The 26,694-nt window shown below is 36.0% G+C and overlaps 1 protein-coding gene across 1 annotated transcript in view; it reads right to left on the reverse strand.

Annotated features, from left to right (window-relative positions):
• Positions 1–26,694, reverse strand: part of COL24A1 (collagen type XXIV alpha 1 chain) — a 368,814-nt gene that overhangs the window by 252,520 nt on the left and 89,600 nt on the right. The window contains exons 14-18 of the mRNA XM_032642687.1: positions 16,750–16,803; positions 16,629–16,673; positions 16,333–16,386; positions 16,004–16,057; positions 11,398–11,451 (exon numbers count right to left, since the gene is read on the reverse strand). Coding sequence (XP_032498578.1) covers positions 11,398–11,451; positions 16,004–16,057; positions 16,333–16,386; positions 16,629–16,673; positions 16,750–16,803 — 261 coding nt within the window. The remainder of the gene's footprint in view (positions 1–11,397; positions 11,452–16,003; positions 16,058–16,332; positions 16,387–16,628; positions 16,674–16,749; positions 16,804–26,694) is intronic.

The following is a 26,694-nucleotide window of genomic DNA, read 5'->3' on the forward strand; positions in this document are numbered from 1 at the left end:
CAAGAAATCTGCATCAGCTAGCCAGTTTTATTCACTGTCTGTAAACCCACCAAGCATATTACCTAGATGTCTAGCTCTGCTCATGTGATTTACCCTGCTTGGATTGCTCTCCCCTTTTCCTGCCCTTTATTCATCAACAATCTAATTCAAGATCCATCTTTTCCAAGACCCTTTCCCTAATCCTTCTATCTTATGATAACTCTCTGTACTAACACTGAACCATAATAACTATTTATTTAATTCTCACATGATGCTGTTACCATTATTAACAGTATATGCATATATCTTGTCTTTCTCAAGCAGGCTGTAAATTTCCCCCAATTATGGATAACACATTCTTTTTTTTTTTTTTTTTTTGCGGTACGCGGGTCTCTCACTGCTGTGGTCCCTCCCGCTGTGGAGCACAGGCTCCGGACGCCAGCGGCCATGGCTCACGAGCCCAGCCGCTCCTGCGGCATGTGGGATCTTCCCGCACCGGGGCACGAACCCGGGTCCCCTGCATCAGCAGGCGGACTCTCAACCACTGCGCCACCAGGGAAGCCCAACACATTCTTTTTGTATATATCCCACAGTGTTCCCTAGGCACAGCCTTGCACACTGTAGGAACTCAAGAAACAATTTTTTATTGACTGATTTAATCACGTTTTCTTTCAGCACTACTTTTTGAGTAACAACTAAAAACACCAAATTACTCAACCAAACTCAGTTGATAAAAGATACCAAAGATGTAACTGGTTTAAGTGAAGGGAATGCATTAGCACTAAGATCTACTCAACTAATGTAGCTGGCCACAGGCAGCCTCATTCCAGTTAAGTTCACTTAAGTGCTAAAATGGACATTTAGAAACACGCCTTCACTAATGAGCAGACTCTCCAAATAAACTGGTCTTTGTCTCTAATGAAGACCACCACGGTGGAAAAAGAGGACCTACTGCTTGGCCACTTCTGGTATCTCTGTGATTAGTGGTCTCAGCTCATTTTTACAGTAAACAACTGGTCCCATTTACCAAGAACATCATCCAAAATTCAACTATTTGGCAATCTCTGTAGCCCAGGGAGGTTAACGGCTGAATCAACAAACATTGTAACTATCCTGCTACCACATTTGAAGGTGGTTTGCTGCCAGAACTGGGAGGAAGCATGTGATTAGTGCTAAAATTGATACTACCATGCTTAAAGGAATAGAAAAGAGTCCTGTACAGCATTCTCCATATGTTTTTCTTAAAAACAAAGAACGATTATGGAAAAATTTTTAATCTTATGTTTTAAAGTACATAATGTTTTACCTTGAGACACCTCTAATATCTACAGTTCTGTGAAGAGCTAAATGCACAGGTATATTTACTTCTTTGTTACAGCAATTTAATAATTCACCGAGAATAAGCAAGAAAATAACTTTGAAGTGACATTTGTTCAGATGGTCTTTAATGATGAACAATTCTCTTCAATGCTAATGGCAAACAACTTAGCATTTACAACAAAAACTTCAGAGTGCTTTGCTTTTACTAACTCTTATGAAGATTTGAATTTCCAAACTAGAAAGCACTAGCAAGAAATATTGGCCAGTCTTGTCCTGTCTTATTGGTAGTGTAGGTGACCACTTGTATGATATGATTAATTTGAGGGGTATCAAAGTTTCTAATCAACCACAACTTTTTCCCTGCTCACTAAAAGATACTCAAGACTCACTGCATTACTTTCAGGTTTCTGTTTAGTGTTGAAATGTAAATATCCTTGAGAGGGAATTATATTGCAGTTAGCTGTTAACCAGTTACTGATGGGAGTGAAATATATTTATCAGGTCTTTCTCTAAAAACAGGCTTTGATAAGAAGGGTAAATTATGGAAAGAAAAAGAGACACTGGTTGTTTGAAATAGACAAGAACTCATACCCAACAGGGAGAGAATACAGAAAGGAGAGACCAGAGACCTCAGGAAAGAAATTCTTTGGCTGTTTTATAATTTTCTCTGAGAACTACACTGATTCTAGACTATTAAAGAATGACCTGATTTTTTATTTTTATCAAACCTAATTAATCTTGATGTCTGGGAAAAAGACAGACAGTGGAGGCTTTGACATAGTCTGAATTTAGTATTAATTTCTTGAATATAAGCTCCTTCAAGTCAGGACTTAATCTAACTCACCATCGTTTTGTGTTTTTGGTGATTAACATAAAATAGGTATCTCTAAAAGACCTCCTGAAAATGAATAATTAGAACTGGATTTTCTATAAAGGAGCCAAAAAGGCAGGGATACTCCTATCGTTAGGTGGACCTTTGGTTCTAAGGATCAGCCAATCACTCACAATTACATGACGGCCAATCACATTGTGTGTGGAGAGCATATCAGAGATTAGTGCCACCATTTAAGATCTAAAATATGTACGGGTAGCAGTCTCTATCATAGCACTGTTTAATTTGTCAGACTGGCCAATACAGAAATCAGTTTTATTCTGGAATTAACTGTAGACTACCACAGCCCCAAATGCAGCTGCTGTGTCAGATGTAGTATTATCACCAAAGCAGATGACTAAGGCCTTCCCTTACGTGGTGTGTAGTCACTGATTTGGCAAATGCATCCTTTTAGTTTATGTTTTAAAAAAGAGACTTAAAAAATTTACATTCATGTGGGCCCCTTTCAATTTGGCAGTATCAGCAGTTCATCTTTACAGAGTTAGATACATATTTTAGTTTAAAGTGTGCCTTTCCTCTCTTTAGAGGTTTAACTAGCACCACTATCTAGGGAATTACAGAATGCCTGATCTACAGGCATGGAACCTCATAAAGCATAGTATCCCTACATTGAAGGAGGTATAAGAGTGAGCCCATCATATGATCCACTGGTCTTAATCCACCTTGCACCATCTAGAGGTAGCCAGTCTCACAGAACACTGGAACTGCCTTCTAAAGATATAACTGAAGAACCAGCTCAGAGGAAACAATATGAAAGGATGGAGTACCACCCTTTGGGATACAGTGTATTTATTAAATCAGAGACCTCCATATGATGCTTTGTCCCTAATAGGAAGGATATATGAGTCCCAAACCAAGAAGTAGAAGCAGATGTGGTCCTATCTGCTATCACTTTCAATAACAGTACATTTTGTGCGTTCTGTCTCCACAACCTTGGACTCTTCAGGGTTGGAGATCCTGATACCCAAAGGGGCTCTCTCTTGACAGGAGGCACATCAAAGGTCCTAACAAACTAAAAGTTACAGCTGCTACCAGGACACTTTAGGCTTTTTATGACAAGATATGAGCAAACAAAAAGAGGAGTCACCAAACTGGCATGGTTAACCGACTCTGAAAAAACAAAAGGAAGAAAGACTGCTTTATACAAAAAAGGCAGGAAGGGATACACATGAAACACAGGTGATACAATCAACGCATCTTGGAACTGCCCTACAGTCTTGAAGGTTTAGGTTATACTACCAGATAAGTCACCAAGACCTACTGAGGAGGCACCTGAGGGTGAGGGGAATTTAAAATGGATAGTGAAGGAGGGAGAAATAAGTACCATTTGTGGCCCCAAAGCAGCTGGGTAGACAACAGCCACAGTCCATCCCATTAAAACAGATCAATCAGGCCAAAAATAAGTGAAGATACAGCCAAAGAGTAAAGAATATAATCAATAAGGAAGAGCAAATCACTATATACTGAACTTCACATCTGATAATAAAAATATACGTTTTTGTCAAGTTCATATTGAACAGTCACAAAAAGGGATCATATATTAGGTCACAAAGAAAAAATCAGACTGCTAAGTTCCATAAAACAGAACAGTTTATGATAACAGTGTAATGAAACAAGGAATTATTAACAAAATCAAAACCAACAGGCTTTCCCACTTGGAAATTTTAAAAAGCCTTCTTAAATAACTCTTGGGTTAAGAGGGAGATACAAGCTGAAATTACAAAATATCTAAAAAATAATGGTAATAAAAATACTCAATACCAGAATACATGGGATACATTTAAAGCAATGATCAGAGGGAAAGGCATGGCCCTTAATAGTTTTAGGAATAAAAATAAATTAAATTCTCAACTCAAAAAGAAAAAGAACAACATAAACCAAAAGAATCTCAAGAAAATAATGGAGATACAAAGAGAAACTAACTATGTAAAGAAAAGAAAAAGAGAAGACAATAAATAAAAATTTCAGGGTTTTTTTGAGAAAAAAATTAACATACTAGACAAACTGAATCGAGCTGATTCATGAGAAAACACAAATATAAAAAATTTAACAAATTTTAAATAGCACACAAGAGAGAATTCTTAAAACAAAGTTGAAAAGTTATGAGACTATTTTGCAGATTTATATGGAAGTAAATTTTAAAACCTAGGTGAAACAGCTAATTTCCTAAGAAAATAACAATTTAACAAAGCTAACCCCTTTAGAGATAAAAAGCTTAATTCTAAGCAGGCTAATTTTCACAGAAGCAACACAGAAAGGTACAAAGAAACTACTCCACAAAAAAGCATCAATTCCAGATGGTTTCACAGGAAAATTCCACCAAAGCCTCACAGGTAAGATAATCCCAGTATTCCATAAATTATTCCAGAGCACTAAAAACTAAGAAGACTTTCTATTTATTTTGATGAAATAAATATAACACTGATATCTAAACCTGACGAAGTACCAAAAAAGAAAGAATATTACAGACCAATAACTTAGAAACACTGATGCAGAAGTACTAATGAATATTAGTATAATTAGTATTACATTAGGAAAATGTGCCATGATAAAGTAGAATATTTTCAAGAATGCAATAGAAAAGTCATATAGAAATAGTCAATGTACAGAAATTATACAGAAATAGTTATTATATACAAAATAGTTAATAGAAAATCCATTACTATAATATACCAATAAATACATCTAAAAAGACATATATAAATATGTTGAAAATATCGCAAATATCTGACTCTCTCTATATATTTGACAAACTATAAAAATGATTCCTGATTTAAAAAACTCAGGAAATAGGAATTGATGATATTTCTTAACATGATAAAATATGTGCATATTTTAATTTTAATTTAGCATTTACTTCATGAGAAATCATTATAGCATTTCCACTGAAATGAGGAACAAGATAAGGATGCACACTACTTCCAACTCTTCAGCATTGTACTAGAGGTATTACAATGCCACTAGACAAGAGAACTGAATTAGAGGTATGGGAACTGATAAAAAAAGTTTGAAAATTACATGAGAGTACATCTAGAAAACTTTAGAAAATCAATGGTAAAAATAACTCAAAGACAATAAACCATTAAAGCAGCAGGATGTAAAATTAACATTCAGAAATCAATAATCTTCATATACATACAAAAACCTGTTAGAGAATACAATGGTAGAGAAAAATCCCATTTATAATAGCAACAAAAAAATAGGAACAAATTTAATGAGACATGTACAAAAACCTATATGAGGAAAACTTTAAAACATTCCTGAAAAATACAAAAGCAGATTTGAACAAATGAAAGACATCCATTGTTCTTTAAGAGGATGACTCAATATCATAAAAATGTCACTGCTCCCTAAATTAATTCATAGATGTAAGTCAAACCTAATAAAATATTTGCAAACCATATATCTAATAAAGGGTTAATATCCAAAATATATAAAGAACTCGTACAACTCAACATCAAAAAAATACAATCTGGTTAAAAATTGGGCAGGATCTGAATAGACATATTTCCGAAGAAGACATACAGATGGCCAACAGGTACATGAAAAGATGCTCAGCAACCGTAATCATCAGGGAAATGCAAATCAAAACCACAATGAGATGTCACCTTATATCTGTTAAAACAGCTATTATCAAAAAGACAAGAAATAGCAAGTGTTGGCAAGAATGTGGAAAAGGGAACAGTCGTGTGCACTGTTGGTGGTAATATAAATTGGTACAGCCACTAAGGAAAACAGTAAGAAGGTTCCCCCCAAAATTAAAAATAGAACTACCATATGATCCAGAAATTCCAATTCTAGGTATTTATCCAAAGAAAATGAAAACACTAACTCTTTAAGATATATGCACCCCCCTGTTCATTCAGCATTATTCACAATAGCCAAGGTATGGAAACAAATGTTCTTCGACAGATGAATGTATAAAGAAAATGTGAATATAATTATATCATATCTATATATATCATATCTATATCTCACAAATGTGATAAATACACACAAACACAGTGAAATATTATTGTTATAAAAAGGAATGAAATCTTGTCATTTGCAACAACGTGAACGAATCCGGAGGGCATTAAGCTAAGTGAAATAAGCCAGACAGAGAAAGACTAATATTGTATGTTATTACTTATATATGGAATCTAAAAAAAGTCAATTTTATAGAAACAGATAATAGAATGGTGGTTGCCAGGGACTGTGGGGTGAGGAAATGGGGTGATGGAGGTCAAAGGATACAAATGTTCAGTTATAAGAAGAGTAAGTTCTGAGGATCTAATGTACAGCATCATTACTATAGTTAAAAAATATATGTATTATATACTTGAAGGTTGCTAAGAGTAGATCTTAAGCATTCTCACCACAAAAATTTATTGCACAGCAAAGGAAATCATAAACAAAACAAAAAGACAACCCTCAGAATGGGAGGAAATATTTGCAAATGAAGCAACTGAGAAGGGATTAATCTCCAAAATACACAAACAGCTCATGCAGCTCAATAACAACAAAAAACCCCCAGCCCAATCAAAAACTGGATGGAAGATCTAAATAGACATTTCTCCAAAGAAGACATACAGATGGCCAAAAAGCATATGAAAAGATGCTCAATATAACTAGTTATTAGAGAAACACAAATCAAAACTACAATGAGGTATCACCTCACACCAGTCAGAATGGCCATCATCAAAAAATCTATAAACAACAAATGCTGGAAAGGGTGTAGAGAAAAGGGAACCCTTCTACACTGTTGGCTGGAATGTAAATTGATACAACCACTATGGAGAACAGTAGGGAGGTTCCTTAAAAAACTAAAAATAGAGCTACCATATGATCCAGCAATCCCACTTCTGGGCATATACCTGGAGAAAACTATAATTCGAAAACATACATGCACCCCAATGTTCACTGCAGCACTATTTACAATAGCCAGGACATGGAAGCAACCTAAATGTCCATCTACATATGGATGAATGGATAAAGATGTGGTACAAATATACAATGGAATATTACTCAGTCATTAAAAAGAACAAAATAATGCCAATTGAAGTGACAGGGATGGACCTAGAGACTGTCATACTGAGGGCAGTAAGTCAGAGAAGGACAAATATCGTATGATATCACTTATATGTGGAATCTAAAAAAATGGTACAAATGAAATTATTTACAAAACAGAAATAGAGTCACAGGTGTAGAAAACAATCTTATGGTTACCTGGGGGAAAAGTGGGGAGGCATAAACTGGGAGATTGGGATTAACATATACACATTACTATATGTAAAACAGATAACTAATAAGGACCTACTGTATAGCACAGGGGAAAACAGTGGAGATATATATATATATATATATATATATATATATATAAAAAAAAAAAAAAAAAAAAAACTATTATATATATAAACAAAACTGATTCACTTTGCTGTACACCTGAAACTAATGGAACATTGTAAATCAACTATACCCCAATAAGATTTTTTTTAATTTAAAAGAATTAACTATGTGAGGTGATGGATGTGTTATCTTGATCTTGGTAATAATTCCACAATGTATATCAAATCATCACATTGTACACTTTTATATACAATTATATTGGTCAATTATTCCCAGTTATTTCTCAATAAAGTTAAAAAATACCATAAAGCTTCTATCATTAAAATAATGTGACAATTGCACAGGAACAGGCAACCATTCAAGTGAAATAGAAAACAAAGTCCAGACATAGACCCAATAACCATGGAAATGTACTATATGATAGGGGTGTCATCTTAAAATCACTGAAGCAAAGACAAATTGCTTAACAAATGGTTCTGGGACAATGGATAAGCCATTTAGGAAAAGATAAAATTAAACATATATATCACAATAAAAAAACTCCAAGTAATTTGCTCAAGATACTCAGGCTAACTCCTCAATTCTCATTCAGAAGATATCTCAAAAGCACTGTACTTTCCAGATATTAACTTAAGCCGTTCGTCACCCAATTATTAACAAAAGCTATCACAGAAGTATATACCTAGGACCATCATTTTGGCCTCTCATAGGATTACTTTTACTGGATTGTACTTTGACATTATGATAGCAATCTATACTCAAATATGGAAATCACACAATACCATGAATTGTTGCCCTTCCTTTGTACAAATGATATGTTTTTATCCAAGGGAGAAGAAAAGCATATAACTGACCATGTTTCATTGTTTTGCCCAGTAGAAAGTTGAGACTCAAGTTTGCAATTCGGTTCTAGTGAACTGTACTGAACTTTGTGGCTGTATTTTGGGGAAAAGGTTTTTCAGTCTCAGCTGAGTTTTTAACACAAGTCAGAAATTGTTAGTAGTCCCTGGTTCCCTTCCTTGCTTAGTCCTCACAGAACTCTTCAAGCGCCCTCCTTCTGCATGCACACCTTTCTCCCACTCTTGGGATTTAGTATCCTACTTACAGAGAACGCAGACTCTATCCTATTTGACCTCTTTCAACATCTTTTTCCTTTTAAAGCAAATCCCCACACTTGTGCTATGCATAACTTATTTATTCTCGATCTTCCTTGCTTTTTAGAGAAATGCACTGACGTCTGTGAATTTCCCTCTAGGTGCTGCTTTAGGTACAACACTAGATTTTATAGTGATTTGTTACTTAATTCTAAATATTTTGTAATTTCCATTGTGATTTTTTTCTTCTCATGATGTTTTTAAGTTATCAAAGTTTATTTTACTGCTCTTAACACTGTCAATTTAAAACTTAATTGTACTGTAAACAGAGAATATAGCCTTCTGGAGTTGAGGGTCCAGGTGTAGTATTTTCAAACCTTGTTTTATAAAGCTTAAATTATTTCATCTATTACAATTGCATCATCTAATACCTTTATGTGGATGACTATACAAACATGTATCTCTAGTTCACTCTTTTGAGTGTCAGGTCTACAATTTTCTATACACTTATGAGACTAATTTCCTGTATGTCCTATAGGCACTTCAGCCCTAACAAAATCAAAACCAAAGCATTATCTCCACCCACCCTGAGTATCCTCCTCCTTCTTTTTTATTCTCTATTTTTAGAATGGTGATCTACATTCTACATAACTGTTCAAGCAAAAATTATTAAATTTGTTTTTTATTCCTCTCTCACACAAGCTGAATGAACTGAACTGAGTGATTCAACTGCTGTGAATTATATTTCCTAATTATTTCTTGAAGCTACACTTTCCTCTCTATTATTACAGGCCCTCATCATTAATCCCCTGACCTTGCATTATACTCCCAAGCAGCCTTAGTTCTGTCATCTCACCCTCTCTCGTTCTCTTTTATCTTTACTCCTTCTACCACTCATATGTTGAAATGCATGTCTGATAAGTTCATTCCTTTGATTAAAAATCTTTGATCACTGTCTACAGGATAAAGTCAAAATACAGCACAACATATAAGATCCTTTACCTGAGAAAATTCATCTACTGTGCAAGTAGAAACTTTTCAGGCTTGATATACTGTTAAACATGCTATTTTAAATTCTTAGACATACAATTCTATTAAAAGCCTAATGTCAAGAAGTATTTAAATAGAGCTGTTGCCTCATATATGATATCCTACATCCTATATTCTTATGATCAAGAAGAAGTTATGATCTTTGGATTAGGCCCCATTTCCCAAAACAGCCTGACACCAATTATTGAGAGAATACAGGTTACATCTTTAGCCCCATCAAAAAATTTAAAATAGGTAAGGAGGAAGAATGGGCATAGGTTAGGGCTTACTACCTTGCAGGAGTCAAAGACAATGAGGCAATGTTTTGAATCATGACTGCAAATCATAAAATCTCAAAGGCAACAGAGGAAAAAAAATTTTGGAAAATTAAGTAATAAGTAAAACATGGCCCATGCATCCTTTAACCTGGCGCTTTAATAAAAGAAGAAACGATCCAAAACCATACTGATAACAAGGCAAGTGACACAGTCCTTCTAGGACACATACCATCTTGTAACTAAAATTACAACAGAATAATCCATGTTTCATACAATTAACCTTCAAAGATAATAAAAGATAAATTATGTTCTGTATCCTCAGTATGAGAACACAGGTAAATATGATTCGTTTCCAGGAAGGGTTTCATGACAAATGATTAAATGAATGTAGGCTCATAAAAGATAGACTTATATTAATCTGTTAATCACTACTTTGTCTGTTAATAATCATTTTATTACTCAAAAACAATTTCTTTCTTCCCAGAATTATGACATCAATACATTGCTGTAATTTTACTATTACCTCTCTATATTAAAAGTAGATACAATGTAGTTTTTAAAATTTTTGAACTATCAACATCCAATACGTTTTTAAATTAGACAATAAGTAAGAATAGGTATTTGCTAAAGAAATCAACCAACCCTGAAAGACAGCTTGTGGAATAAAGAATAGACCTTACAGTTTACAAAGAGAGGGAGAAAGCACCAGGACAGTACTATTCCTAGAAAACTATGCCTACTGCTTTGACACTATGGGGACTTTATTGCTCTGATTTATTTATTGTGAAGCCAAATTCACTTTCTCACTGTTAATGCTGCATTCTATGACTCTGGATCAAATGTGAATGTGTATTTATATGTTTATGTACACATATGTTTTGGTTTATATTTTTGAACTACGGTGAGCTTTAGAAGCTTTATCTCTATGTAGTATATCTTCGACTCATAAAATGATTTTTTTTAAAAAAAACTTAAATGTTTCATCTCAGAAGCTCATGTCCTATGTAGTCTTAAGAAAAAGCCCCTCTACATCAAGCATTAAGCCAAAGTAAGAATTTCAAATATACAAGCAAATCTGATATATGTGCTACAGACTTAATTGTATTTATCCTAGAATATGAGATCCAAATGATATATGCATATTAAAAAATTGGAAGCATTCTGCATTAAAATTCAATGGCGTTTAGGTCCTGAACATTTGATTCAAGCTCCAAGCATGTGTTTATTAGTAGTCCGTTGTGCAGAAGAAATAAATCAGCTGTGACCTAACCAGGACTATAATGCAGCTAATACCTTTTCTATTTCTAGAGATCACTGTTGCCTACCTCCTGACATAACAGAAAAAATTTAGTCCAACTATTTTCAAAGATATCAACTTTAAAGAGATCTTTCTTAAACCTATTACGTAAAGCTGTTTACTCGTCAAGTTTAATTTCTATATTTATTTAAATTAATTATATTCCCACCAACATTTTACCTCTGGTCCTCGAGAGCCAGATGGTCCTTGGGGTCCTGGGTTACCTGTTTGGCCCTAAAACGTGGGGGTGGGTGGGGAGAAATCAAAGTATAAACATTAATTTAATAAATATGATTTAAAAAAGGAAACATATGTAAGCAAAAAGCACTAAATATATTATGCGACACAAAGTTGTAATGACTTTCTGGCAAACAGCACTCAATATATGATAATATGCCAAAGTTTTAATGAACTATTCAGAAGACTTAATTTATAACCATCGTCATTGTAGAAAAACTTATTATATAGAGACAGGTGTCCATATATATAATATATATATTTATATTACTCCTAAATGTTAGGGCTACAAACAAATTATGGAAATCAAATCAAAGGAAAAAATTTGTGTGTGTGGGTATGTGTTACCCAGAGATAAGAACAGTAAACTTTGAACTTAACAAAGTAGGGAACTCTAGATGAAGAATTGTTTCCAATAAATAGCCAGGGTCCTCTGATTGTCTCTGAAAATTCCTTTCTCCTTTCATAACTATAAGGGGGCTGATTTTGTAATTAAGAATCACCTGGATTTAAATCCTTGTTGCTTAATCTCTCTCAGCCTCAGTTGTCTCACCAGTAAAACACGAATAATAACAACAGTAGTAACATTCTACAGAGTCCATTGTAAGGATTACATGAGACAATAAATGTATAAGTGTTAAGCACAGTGCCTAGCACATAGAAAGTACTCATTAAATGTTAATCAATTTTATAACCATTAATCCTTCCCTTCACATCCTCTCTCCTCTCCTGGATGATACCTAGAATTCCCAGATTGCTTTAATCCTTTCACTAAACTTCTGAGGATTCAGTTTCAATAACTCTGCAGCCATTTTCTGACATTCAGGCTAACAATGTGAAAATCAGGCTGGAGAAGAAGGTCCGAGGAAAGAGAAGATGGGTAAAAGCTGCTACTAGAGAGAGCTGGTGATGCTCTTAAGAGAGTGAAACTACAGAAACAGGGAAGGCCGGTAGTCTGATACCCTTGTTTTCATAAAAAATATGGAAATTCATTATTTGTCATATTAAATTTCTATGTGAGCTTTAAATTTGACTTAAATAGGTCTCAGAATACATAAAATGTGCTTGCATTTCTTATACATAAAATTTATGTATATAGGGGTTTATCCACTTTCCAAGAGTAAAGCACAGTTTTCCATATGTAACTAAATTCAGTCTTGTAGAGTGCTAGAGTATCTGGACTTAAACAGTACACAATACAACTACTGCAATCAAATCTAGAGAAAAGTAATCAAGTATTATGCAGAAGTTCACTGAAGTTCCCCTAAATAAACAAAATTATAATCCATCCATAATCAGTATCCTAAGGGAGTCAAATTCTTAAAATGAATAGTACCTCCAAGAGATAGAGATGAAGTTCTCACTGAGGCCCTCTAGTGGCAAAAATCTAAACAAGACACTAAATTTACAAGCTTGAGGAAAAATCAGCATACACTAGTCCTTGTTTTCGAAAAGTTGATTGACAACCTGATATTTAAAAATATAAATTGTGGAAATAATTTTATTCATCCTTCAGAAAAAATTTTCATTTTGAAAAACTTCAATGGCAAGTTTCCTTGAATGTCAATTCTCCTGTAGAAAAAGTGAGTTTTCAAGTAACTTTTAGAGAATTGATAATGATTAAAAGTAAACTTCTACAAAATGACAGCAACTTCTAGCTAAAAAAAAAATGTAAAGGACATAATTGTATTTTCTCTTTTTAAAAAAATATATTTTCTTAACAACTTCAGATTGGTAGTTTCCTCTAGTTTTTAATACTTGCAGGGTAAAAGCTTCCCTATTCCAGAATGTTAAAATCCTTCTGGATCAGGACATTCTTCTTATCTTGAAAACATTCTTTTATGTTATAACTTAGATCCATTTGGAAACAGTATCAGTGACACCAACATTTTATGTAACCAGAAACCAAAAGTAGGAGATATAAATAAGAAAAGACATTCTCATGACTCTGGCATTCTTTGCATGATAGTAAACAAATGATTTAGATAGGCACTAACTTGTATAATTTATTTTTAATATGATTACTGATACTGTGTACGTAATTTTTCATTAAACAGGTGTCTCCTTCCATAACGAGGAAAGTCAAACTACAATTTTTCTAACAATAGATAGAAACAAGTTGATAAATAAAGTGAAGTCTAAAGGCAAGGCCATCTCATAAATATTAATTCATAAGTCTCTATCCTATCTTCAGTCCAAAGTATGTATATTTTGAAGATTTGATTAAAAGAAACAAAAAATAGCCAACTGTTTCCTACCAAACTAATCCCTGCTGACACTAAAATATTTTTATTAGAATAGTACAAAAAAGGTTATAACACAAGCAAGCAAAAGCCTCATGCTCACCATTTCAGGTTCCCTGCATCACTGCCTTAAAGAACCACATTAGAGTTTCTGGTGATTCCAGGAAAAACAAAAATTTAAGGTTTTAAGACAATGTGCTAAAGGTAAAACAGGCTGTCTTTGCTTTAGCTTAGACTAGAGCAACGTTGGTAAGCATTATTACTAAGAGAGGATTAAAGAGTCACAGAGCTGCAAGGAACCTTACATATGATATAGCCTGACTCTCATTTTAAACACGAGAAATTGGATACCATGGTGGTTAAATGTCCAAGGTCACAGCAGGTCAGTGTCAGGGCTGGAACTAAAATCTACATGTTATTCAGACCAGCAATTCCCCCTCTCCCACCCCAATAAACATGTTATCAATATAAATTGAATCAAAGAGTAAGGAAGACATTAAAAAGGTTTACCTTATATAAGCATGATATTTGACTCTGGTTTTCTCAAGTAATTAATTACAAAGTGTAAGAGAATAATATCAATTATTTATTACTTAGTATTGACCTGAGAAAATGTGTCATACCACTTCCTTTTATTGTTATCAAAAGTTAGAAAACCCTCACATTAGAAAAAAATGAAGATATAAGATATAAGAAGGGTCAATCACTACAGATATTGAAAGTTCCTTTTACGTGGTTTAGAATCATCCTTGAAAAATAGAAGCTTTTTGTTAGCTTGACCTATACTCGTGCCCCTTCTGAGATTCAACACCATGGCACAAGTCTGGGTAGATAGCTGACTGAGTGAAAACTAGTTAAGGCAAAACTCACCACCAACATGTCATTAGATAAACAGATGCCAAAAATTGTTCTTTGGATTAATAATTCCTGGGAAATGTATATGAAATGCTGTCACTGTTAGAAGTCATAAAGAATGGTGTATGTAAAGTTACGTAACTTAATGCGGCTTCCGTTGATGCAAAAATAAACAATCCAAAGATGAGACGGTGGAGTTAGAGGAAACATGATGAATTGCTTGGGAAAACAACACTCTTTTATAATGTTATATTAATAAATTATGATATTATATCTAAGTTTTTGTATCTACAGTCACCTTCACAGAGTTGTAATCAATATTAAAACCCTAAAACAGGGCTTCCCTGGTGGCGCAGTGGTTGAGAGTCCGCCTGCCAATGCGGGGGACACGGGTTCATGCCCCGGTCCGGGAGGATCCCACATGTCGCGGAGCGGCTGGGCCCGTGAGCCATGGCTGCTGAGCCTGCGCGTCCGGAGCCTGTGCTCCGCAACGGGAGAGGCCACAATAGTGAGAGGCTCGTGTACCGCAAAAAAACAAACAAACAAACAAAAAAAAAACCCTAAAACAATCTTAAAACATTAAAGCCCAGAACACTATGGCACAGTGGCTAAGTGCATGGGCTCTGACATATGTGATTTCCTAGGTTTTCCCAGGTGGCTAACTAACTAACTATGGGACCTTGGGCAAGTTATTTAACTCTCTGTGTCTCAGTTTCCCTAATTGGTAAAATAGGAATAATAATAGTCCCAACTTCATATGATTGTTTTAAGGATTAAATTAGACGTATAGACCTTAGAAGAGCACCTGGCTCTTTGTAAGCACTCAGTAAATGTTAGCTATAATAATTATTATGATTTTTAATATGCAGATAAATACCTTTAACTCATGTTTTAACCATTTTTCATTTAAATGTTTTTAATTATCCAGTAACTTTAGTTTTATAGCTTCTTAGGCTTCAAGTTAACTACAATACATGGTATCCTTTTATTTCAATTAATTGATGGTCAAAGGTTAAAAAAAGACAAGGAACTAGAATATTTGGGCCCATAAGAGTGTGACAATGCTATTTTTTCTTCCGAATGTTTCCTTAATGAAACAGACATCTGGATAAATTAAAATATTATTTGAGGTGCCTTATATTTTCTGACTTAAAATCTACTGCTTAGTTTAAATACTGTCTATAATAGATCAACCAAGATCTTTAAGGCTCACAGAAATTTGGCTTTGGCCTGGGATGGGGTGGGGTGAGGAGGGTGAGATCCAATAATCTATGCAATGTGAGCTAAAAACTTCAAGGATTAGCTATATTCTAAAAGTGGAGAGAAAACGCCATACTGGTAGTCTTACATCCTACTTCTTACATTCCACAAACAACAACAGGTATCCAGACTCATGCCATAGTGTGTGTACTCCATGAACCAGAAAGAGCAAACCAAAAGTTCAAACCTACTGAAGGTCCTGGCTTTCCTCTCATCCCTGGTGGTCCAGGAAAACCCCTAGCGCCCTAAAAGAAAAGAACAGTACAGTGAAGAGAAAAACTATTATACGACAGAAGGCAGATACACCTCTATTTACAAATTACTAAAAAAATTCATGGAATTATTCTAAAATAATTGAGAAAACTGTTTTAAACAAGACTTGTAAAACCATATTGATACCATATCCTAGAAAACATATAATCAATGATTAAAATAATGAGTACTCCTTTCTTTTTAAAGAATTTATACATTTTCACTGGCTTTTGTTGTATTTATATAAAATTAACGGTAAAAACGTTACCTTGTCTCCAGGATACCCTGGTTCTCCTGGCTCTCCCACAATGCCTTGTTCACCCTGGAGAGCACAATTTCACGTGAAGACACTTAAGCAATGCAAATGTGGTAATATTATAAGAAAGCAAATACTAGTTATACAAGAGTAATTTCTCTATTTTTCCTACTTCTGAGAAAAATTATATAATTGATAGTAGAGATTAGATCCCATATTTTTTAAAACAAGTATTTTATAAGTTGTGTGGATTCAAAAGAAAACGTGATAAGAAATCATCTCTATGACAATGTAAATATTTAAATCACCTTATCACCTTTGATTCCAGGTAGGCCCTTATTCCCCGAAAGACCCTAAAAAAGAAAGTGATACTTTGTGACACCATAGAAAAATCAAAGTGAAATATCCATTATAAAAATAGAAACGTACCATTGGGCCAGGGATTCCAGAAAGTCCAACTGATCCCATAGGGCCAACACTGCCCTGAAAAGCAATAAGAAAGAAAGGCATCCTTGAGCACCCAACTAGAATTTAAAAGAGAACATGGTAAACTTAATTAACCCAGAATGGTTCATCTGACTAAGCTCCCACACATGCCTTATTCTTCAACTACTTCTTTTCCTTCTCACATTTATAAATCATACCAATCATGCAAATTTTAATGAGGTCTATCCTGTTTCCTGAAGCCTACTCATACGGATCTTGTCCATGAGCCTCCTTCCCTTCCTTGAGCTCCTATAATACTTACTACCCACAGCATTCATTTTGAAGTATTTCTCCAGAGAGATAATATCTTGATGATAGGGGAAATACTTTAGTGTCATGTTCCCAGGAAGTATTCAATAAATACTTCATTTGCTTGTCTTAGATTTTTCTTTCACCCGTTTATTCAGCAAACATTTATTGGGCAGTTACTATGTGTCAGGCATTCCAATGATTTTATTTCATGATTTACAACTTGCAGACAATAAAAATTACCATAATTTTAGGGAAATGAGTAGTAAACAAAAGGCTCTGCTCTTCTGGGTTTCTCTCATTCATTCATCATTTAATATTTATTGAGCATAATATGTATCAAACATTGTAGTGTTGTATGGTAGTGTTGAGGAAACAAACATGAAAGAGACATAGACACCAATGTCAAGGTTTTCAATTTAATGCTCCAAAGCAAGATTACTCAAAAACATTAACTACCACTATCATCTCCTGCAAGCAACAGACCTAGAAAAACTTCTGTAATATGTCATCTTAGAATGTAAAGGACAACTTATAAGGGTTTTTGAAAGTAAAATTTTAAAAAATAGTGGAAATCTCTTGATTGTTTGGAGCCCACTAAATTTTTGTGTTATTGATGCCTTCACTTTCCTTCTTTCTCTTGCAACCTCTCTGTGCCTGGCTAACGTATCATCCTTCATCTTCAAATACTGAGTTGCTTTAAACCTCCATTTCTTGCTTTCCAAATGTTAAGAACTTTGAAAGGTGTATTTGCAGCAATGATGAAAATGTTGCCCTTTCTAGTTGTAATCCAAACTTTTTAGGATAGCAGCCCAGGCCCTTACTACTAGTTTTCCATCAACCCTTTCAGTCTCATGTCCTTCCATTCACCCCTACTCTCCTTTGACTTCTTCCTCCTCCTCCAAACCCAACATTCTAGACACAATGGGCTGTGTTCTAGCCTCTGAACATGCTCTCCCTTACCACATGCTCCAACCGTTTGAAGATACAGTTACCACTGCTGGAATGTCCTCCTTCTTACAGTACTGAGAATACTGCCCTGTTTTTGGTTTTTTGTTTTCTTTTTTCTGTTTTCCTAATCTGTGCATTATGTGAGAGCAGAAGCATGTTTTATTCATTTTTTTTATATCTCTGACCCAACATAATAACTGGCACATAATAGTTTTGAAATAAACTATGGAATGAACACTGGAGGAAGTAATCAACTTCAAAAATAAATTTAAAATAGTGATTTCCAGAGGTCTACATCCTGACATAATGGCCCATTTCTAATAGTCCACATTTATATAACTACAAATTTCAGAACAGAAAATATGACATCTTTACTTTGGGGTGAGTCTTAAAGACTGTGAAATATAACTACTATATATTTCCAACATGTGTAAGCCTGAAATACATGAGACTGTGAGAGGCAGAGTAATACTTTCCAACTTAATGAACAGATATGCAGTATTAATACATCATTGACAAATTCTATCAATAGGAAATAATTATTCTTATAATTACAGTGGCTAGTTTATTCAAAGTTCATAGCTTTAAAACTTATGATAGTTTAAAAAAATACAGGGTTCTCGCGTGCGGAGACTGGTGGAGTCGGGCAGGAAGCTTTAAAGCAGTTTCATGCCGGGCCTTATCCCAGATTTTCTGATTTGATTCCTCCCCAGTGAGGCCCAGCATCGGTTCAAGATTCCCACATGATTCCATTGCAGGCTGAGAATCAAAGTCTAAGCAAAATGACCTTGAAGTCCTTTCGCAGAGGACCAGAGAGTAGTTTGGAAAACGACCAAATATTCTGAAGCCCTGGTCTATAGTGTGGTATGTTTCTTTGTATGATTTTGTCTATTTAGATTTGCTTTTACCATTTGTCCTAGGGTTCTGACTGTTCGTTTTTTTGTTGTTGTTGTTTGTTTTCTTCTTATGAGTGTGTGTATATGTTTATTTGTGTGATTTTGTCTGTTTAGTTTTGCTTTTACCATTTGGTTTGGGGTTCTATTGTTCGTGCATTTTTCTTCTTTTTTCCTTCTTTTTTCTTCCTTTTCTTCTGACCCATGTGGGTGGCAGGGTCTTGGTGCTCCAGCCGGGTGGCAGGGTCTTGGTGCTCCAGCCAGGTGTCAGGTCTGAGCCTCCACGGTGGGAGAACTGAGTCCAGGACACCGGACCACCAGAGACCTCCTGGCCCCAAGTAATATCATTCGGTGAGAGCTCACCCAGAGATCTCTGTCTAAACACTAAGACTCAGCTCCAACCAACGGCCAGCAAGCTCCAGTGCTGGATGCACCATGCCAAACAACCAGCAGGACTGGAACACAACCCCACCTACTAGCAGAGAGGCCACCTAAAGTCATACTAAGTCCACAGATACCCCAAAATTCACCACTGGATGTGGCCCTGCCCACCAGAAGAACAAGATCCAGCCCCACCCACCAGAACACAGGGACCAGTCCCCTCCGCCAGGAAGCCTACACAAACCACTGAACCAACCTCACAACTAGGGGTCAGACACCAAAAACAACAGGAACTAGAACCTGCAGCCTGTGAAAAGGAAATGCCCAATACAGTAAGTTGAACAAAATGAGAAGAGACATATGCAGCAGATGAAGGAGCAAAGTAAAAACCCACCAGACCAAACAAATGAAGAGGAAATAGGCAGTCTACTGGAAAAAGAATTCAGAGTAATGAAAGTAAAGATGATCCAAAATCTTGGAAGTAGAATGGAGAAAATACAAAAAGCGTTTAACAAGGACTTAGAAGAATTAAAGAGCAAACAAAGAATGATGAACAACAAAATAAATGAAATTAAAAATTCTCTAGAAGGAATCAATAGCAGAATAACTGAGGCAGAAGACCAGATAAGTGACCTGGAAGATAAAATTGTGGACATAACTACCGCAGAGCAGAATAAAGAAAAAAGAATGAAAAGAATTGAGGACAGTCTCAGAGACCTTTGGGACAACATTATATGCACCAACATTCAAATTATAGGGTTCACAGAAGAAGAAGAGAAAAAGAAAGGTCTGAGAAAATATTTGAGGAGAGTATACTTGCAAACCTCCTTAACAGGGGAAAGGAAATAGTCGATCAAGTCCAGGAAGCGCAGAGAGTCACATACAGGAGAAATCCAAGGAGAAACATGCCAACACACACATTAATCAAACTATCAAAAATTAAATACAAAGAAAAGATATTAAAAGCAACAAGGGACAAGCCAAAAAAAAATATACAAGGGAATTCCCATAAGGTTAACAGCTGAACTTTCAGCAGAGACTCTGCAAGCCAGCAGGGAGTGGCAGGACATATTTAAAGTGACGAAAGGGAAAAACCTACAGCCAAGGTTACTCTACCCAGCAAGGATCTCATTCCGATTCGATGAAGAAATTAAAATCTTTACAAACAAGCAAAAGTTAAGAGCACCACCAAACCAGTTTTACAACAAATGCTAAAGGAACTTCTCTAGGTGGTAAACACAAGAGAAGGAAAAGACAAACAAAAACAAAACAATTAAGAAAATGGTAATAAAAACATACATATCGATAATTACCTTAAATGTAAATGGTTTAATTGCTCCAACAAAACACACTGACTGGCTGAATGGATACAAAAACAAGACCCATATATATGCTATCTACAAGAGACCGACTTGAGACCTAGGGACACATACAGATTAAAAGTGAGGGGATGGAAAAAGATATTCCATGCAAATGGAAATCAAAAGAAAGCTGGAGTAGCAATACTCATATCAGAAAAAATATACTTTAAAATAAAGACTGTTATAAAGAACAAAGAAGGATATGACATAATTATCAAGCAATCAGTCCAAGAAGAAGGTATATCAATTTTGAATACTTAGGCACCCAACATAGGAGCACCTCAATACATAAGGCAAATGCTAACAGCCCTAAAAGGGGAAATTGACAGTAACACTGTAATAGAAGGGGACTTTAACACCCCACTTCCACAAATGGACAGATCACCCAAAATGAAAATAAATAAGGAAACACAAGCTTTAAATGATACAGTAGACCAGATGGACTTAACTGATATTTATAGGACATTCCACCAAAAACAACAGAATACACTTTCTTCTCAAGTGCGCAAGGAACATTCTCCAGGATAGATCATATGTTGGGTCACCAAATGAGCCTTGGTACATTAAGAAAATTGAAATTGTATCAAGTATCTTTTCCCTACAACAACACAATTACAGGAAAAAACTGTAAATAATACAACCCATTGAGGCTAAACAATACACTACTAAATAGCCAAGACATCACTGAAGAAATCAAAGAGGATATCAAAAAATACCTAGAGACAGAATGGCAATGAAAACATGATGACCCAAAACCTATGGGATGCAGCAAAAGCAGTTCTAAGAGGGAAGTTTAGAGCTATACAATCCTACCTCAGGAAACAAGAAACATCTCAAATAAACAACCTCACCTTACACTAAAGCAACTAGAGAAAGAAGACAAAGAAAACCCAAAGTCAGTAGAAGGAAAGAAATCATAAAGAGCAGAAATAAATTGAAAAAGAAATGAAGGAAACAATAGCAAAGTCAATAAGCCTAAAAGCTGGATATCTGGGAAGATAAACAAAATTGATAAGCCACTAGCCAGAAAGGGAGAGCACATCAAGCAATAGAATTAGAAAATGAAAAAGAAAGAACCTGACTCTGCAGAAATACAAGGATCATGAAAGATTACTACAATCAACTCTATGCCAATAAAATGGACAACCTGGAAGAAATGCACAAATTCTTAGAAAAGCACACCCTTCCAAGGACTGAACCAGGAAGAAATAGAAAATATAAACAGATCAATCTCAAGGACTGTAATTGAGACTATGACTAAAATCTTCCAACAAAACAAAAGCCCAGGACAAGACAGATTCACAGGGGAATCTATCAAACACTCAGAGAAGAGTTATCACCTATCATTCTCAAAGTATTCTAAAATATAGCAGAGTGAGGAACACTCCCCAAACTCATTCTACGAGGCCACCAGCACCCCTGATTCCAAAATCAGATAAGATGTCACAAGAAAAGAAAACTACAGGCTAATACCACTGATGAAACATAGATGCAAAAATCCTCAACAAAATACTAGCAAAACATAATCCAACAGCACATTAAAGGATCATACACCATGATCAAGTGGGGTTTATCCCAGGAATGCAAGGATTCTTCAGTATATGCTAATCAATCAATGTGATACACCATTAATTAACAAATTGAAGGAGAAAATTTAACAAGTTGAAGGAGGAAAAACCATAAAATCATCTCAATAGATGCAGAAAAAAGCTTTTGACAAAATTCAACACCAATTTATGATAAAACTCTCCAGAAAGTAAGCACAGAGGGAAGCTACCTCAACATAATAAAGGCCATATATGACAAACCCACAGCCAACATCATTCTCAATAGTGAAAAACTGAAACCATTCCTCTAAAATCAGGAACAAGACGAGGTTTCCCACTCTCACCACTATTATTCAACATAGTTTTGGAAGTTTTAGCCACAGCAATCAAGAGAAGAAAATGAAATAAAAAGAATCATAATGGAAATAAGAAGTAAAACTGTCACTTTTTTGCAGATGACATGATACTGTACATAGAAAATCCTAGAGATGCTACCAGAAGACTACTAGAGCTAATCAATGAATTTGGTAAAGTAGCAGGATACAAAATTAATGCACAGAAATCTCTTGAATCCCTATACAGTAATGATAAAAAATCTGAAAGAGAAATAAGGAAACACTCCCATTTACCACTGCAAGAAAAAGAATAAAATACCTAGTATAAAACCTACATAAGGAGACAGAAGACCTATATGCAGAAAACTATAAAACACTGATGAAAGAAATTAAAGACGAGACAACAGATGGAGAGATATACCACGTTCTTGGATTGGAAGAATCATATTGGAAAATGACTATACTATCTAAAGCAATCTACAGATTCAATGCAATCCCTATCAAACTACCAGTGGCATTTTTCACAGAGCTAGAACCAAAATTTCACAATTTGTATGGAAACACACAAGATCCTGAAGAGCCAAAGTAACTTGAGAAAGAAAAACGGAGCTGGAGGAATCAGGCTCCCAACTTCAGACTATATTACAAATTTACAGTAATCGAGACAGTACGGGTATTGGCACAAAAACAAATATAGATCAATGGAACACGATAGAAAGCCCAGAGATAAACCCATGGCACATACTGTCACTTTATCTTTGATAAAGGAGGCAAGAATATACAATGGAGAAAGACAGCCTCTTCAATAAGTGGTGCTGGGAAAACTGGACAGCTACATGCAAAAGAATGAAATTAGAACACTTCCTAACACCATACACAAAAATAAACTCAAAATGGATTAAAGACCTAAATGTAAGGCCAGAAACTATAAAACTCTTAGAGGAAAACATAGGCAGAGCACTCTATGACATAAATCACAACAAGATCCTTTCTGACCCACCTCCTAGAGAAATGGAAATAAAAACAAAAATAAACAAATGGGACCTAATGAAACTCAAAAGTTTTTGCCAGCAAAGGAAATCATAAACAAGACCAAAAGACAACCCTCAGAATGGGAGAAAATATTTTCAAATGAAGCAACTGCAAAGGATTAATCTCCAAAATATACAAGCAGCTCATACAGACCAATATCAAAAAACAAACAAACCAATCCAAATATGGTCATAAGACCTAAATAGACATTTCTCCAAAGAAGACATAGAGATGGCCAAAAAACACATGAAGGATGCTCAACGTCACTAACCATTAGAGAAATGCAAATATAAACCACAATGAGGTATCACCTCACACTGGTCAGAATGGCCATCATCAAAAAATCTACAAACAGTAAATGCTGGAGAGGGTGTGGAGAAAAGGGAACCCTCTTGCACTGTTGGTGGGAATGTAAATTGATACAGCCTCTATGGAGAACAGTATGAAGGTTCCTTAAAAAATTGCAAACTAGAACTACCATATGACCCAGCAATTCCACTACTGGGCATATACCCTGAAAAAACCATAATTCAAAAGGACAAATTGCACCCCAATGTTCACTGCAGCACTGTTTACAGTAGCCAGGACATGGAAACAACCTAAATGTCCAGCGACAGATGAATGGATAAAGATGTGGTACGTGCCTACAAGGGAATATTACTCAGCCATATAAAGGAACGAAATTACGTCATCTTGTAGAGATGGGATGGACCTAGAATCTGTCATACAGAGTGAAGTAAGGCAGAAAGAGAAAAAACGAATACAGTATGTTAACACATATATATGGAATGTAAAAAAAAATTAGTTCTGACGGACCTCGGGGCAGGACAGAAATAAAGATGCAGATGTAGAGAAGGACTTGAGGACACAGGGAGGGGGAAGGGTAAGCTGCGACAAAGTGAGAGTAGCACTGACATATACATATTACCAAATGTAAATCAGATACCTAGTGGGAAGCAGCCGCATAGCACAGGGAGATCAGCTAGGTGCTCTCTGACCACCTAGAGGGTTGCATAGGCAGGGTGGGAGATATGGGAATATGCGGATATATGTATACACATAGCTGATTCACTTTGTTATACAGCAGAAACTAACATAACATGTAAACCAATTATACTCAATAAAGATGTTAAAAAAATACAGTAAACATCTCTGTGTGGAAATTATACAGCAACAATTCATGTAAGGAATGGAAAGGAATATCATTAAAAACAAACCAATGTTTCTTTATTGTCCTGTTTTTCTATACACAATATCCTAAATTTTTTGTTTCAGTAAATATATTACTGTGGCATAGTCTGGCATGTTCAGATGAATGTACTTTGTATGCACAATATGCTATTTTACTTTTAGTGACTCTGAAAGAAAAGTCACAAAATAGTAAGTTTCAGAAGGTATCAAAAAACATATTCAGGGCGGAGTGAGATGGTCGTGTGGGAAGTCACAGAGGTTGTGTCTCCCCACAAGTAGGGGCACCTGCCAGACGCTGGTGGTGGAACCCTGATGTCCAAGGAGATTGGTGGAACCCCAAAGCGAACCAGTAGGATGTGGCGGGACTGAGGGGGGGCAGTAGAAGTGGAGGCTGGAAAGGAACAGTGCCTCTAGGGTTGGCTGGAGAATGGGGAGGGGTTCCCATGCCTGGAGGAACCCTTGGGGGCTCAGATCAGGAGGGAGCATGCACAGCGTTTCCCCTTCCCAATCGGCTGGGGAAGTCTGACCAGCTCTCAAAGGCCAGGTCCTATGCCCTCAGAGGCCTCCTGTGGGCCTCATTGCTCCTGGGGGCATAGGAGGGAGGCCAGGGAGAACAGGAGGTCCAGGCCACATGGGTCCTCGGGGAGCAGGGAGAGCAGGAAAGGCAAGCAGGAGGTGCCCTCCAGGACCAGAAGAGCAGGGGAGGAGCAGAGGGAGAGCACCCCACCCACTGGAACCCAGGAAGCCTGCTGGGATTGCAGATGGGGTCCCCTGCCCTCTGACACCAGAGGCAGGAGGCACGCCTGGGCCCCTTATGTTCTGTAGAGCCTAAGCCCCAGCCCCACCCCCCCACAGGACCTTTTCAAGCCTTGTGGATCCCAAGCATAGGCCCTGTCCTCCAACATCCATAGCCAATGTCTTTTCCACCTTTTTTTTTCTTTGTTTTTCCTCTTTTTTTTTTACTACTCTGGTTCTGTTTTACCTTCTGGTTGTTGTTTCAAGTATATTTTTATTTTATACTCTTTCTAACATATCTGTTAGTATCCTACTCTAATTTTATTTTTTACTTTGTTATTGTTCCCCCACTTTGTTTTTTTCTGCCCTTCGCAGCTTGTGGGACCTTGGTTCATGGGCCCTGGGTTTGGGCTGAAGCTCCTGGATGGGAGCTCCGAGTGTGAACCATTGGACTAACAGAGAACCTCAGACCCCAGGGAATATTCATCAGAGTGAGGTCTGCCAGAGGTCCTCATCTCAGCCCCAATACCCAGTTTTACCCAACAGCTCACAAACATCAGTGTTGGAAGACTCAGGGAAAACAACCAGTAAGACAGGAACACAATCTAACTCACCAAAAAAAAAAAAAAAAAATGAGATGGCAAAAAACTATGTCACAGATGAAGGAGCAAAGTAAAAACCTACAAGATCAAATAAATGAAGAGGAAATAGGCAATCTAACTGAAAAGGAATAATGGTACTAAAGATGATCCAGACTCTCAGAAATAGAATGGACGCATGTACCGAGAAAATACAAGAAATGTTTAACAAAGACCAGAAAACCTAAAAGAACAAACTGAAATGAACAACAATAACTGAAATGAAAAATACACTAGAAGGAATCAATAACAGAATAACTGAGGCAGAAGAACGAATAACTGAGCTAGAAGACGAAATCGTGGAAATAACTGCCTACGAGCAGAACAAAGAAAAAAGAAGGAAAATAATTGAAGATAATCTCAGAGACCTCTGGAACAACACTAAAGGCATAAATATTCAAATTATAGGGGTCGCAGAAGAAGAAGAGTAAAAGAAAGGGTCTGAGAAAATATTTGAAGAGAGTATAGTCGAAAACTTCCCTAACATGGGAAAGCAAATAGCCAAGTCTAGGAAATGCAGAGAGTCCCAGACAGGATAAACCCTAGGAGAAACACACCAAGACACATATTAATCA

The sequence above is a fragment of the Phocoena sinus genome, chromosome 1, assembly GCF_008692025.1.
Source record: "Phocoena sinus isolate mPhoSin1 chromosome 1, mPhoSin1.pri, whole genome shotgun sequence".
Classification (NCBI taxonomy): Eukaryota; Metazoa; Chordata; class Mammalia; order Artiodactyla; family Phocoenidae; genus Phocoena; species Phocoena sinus.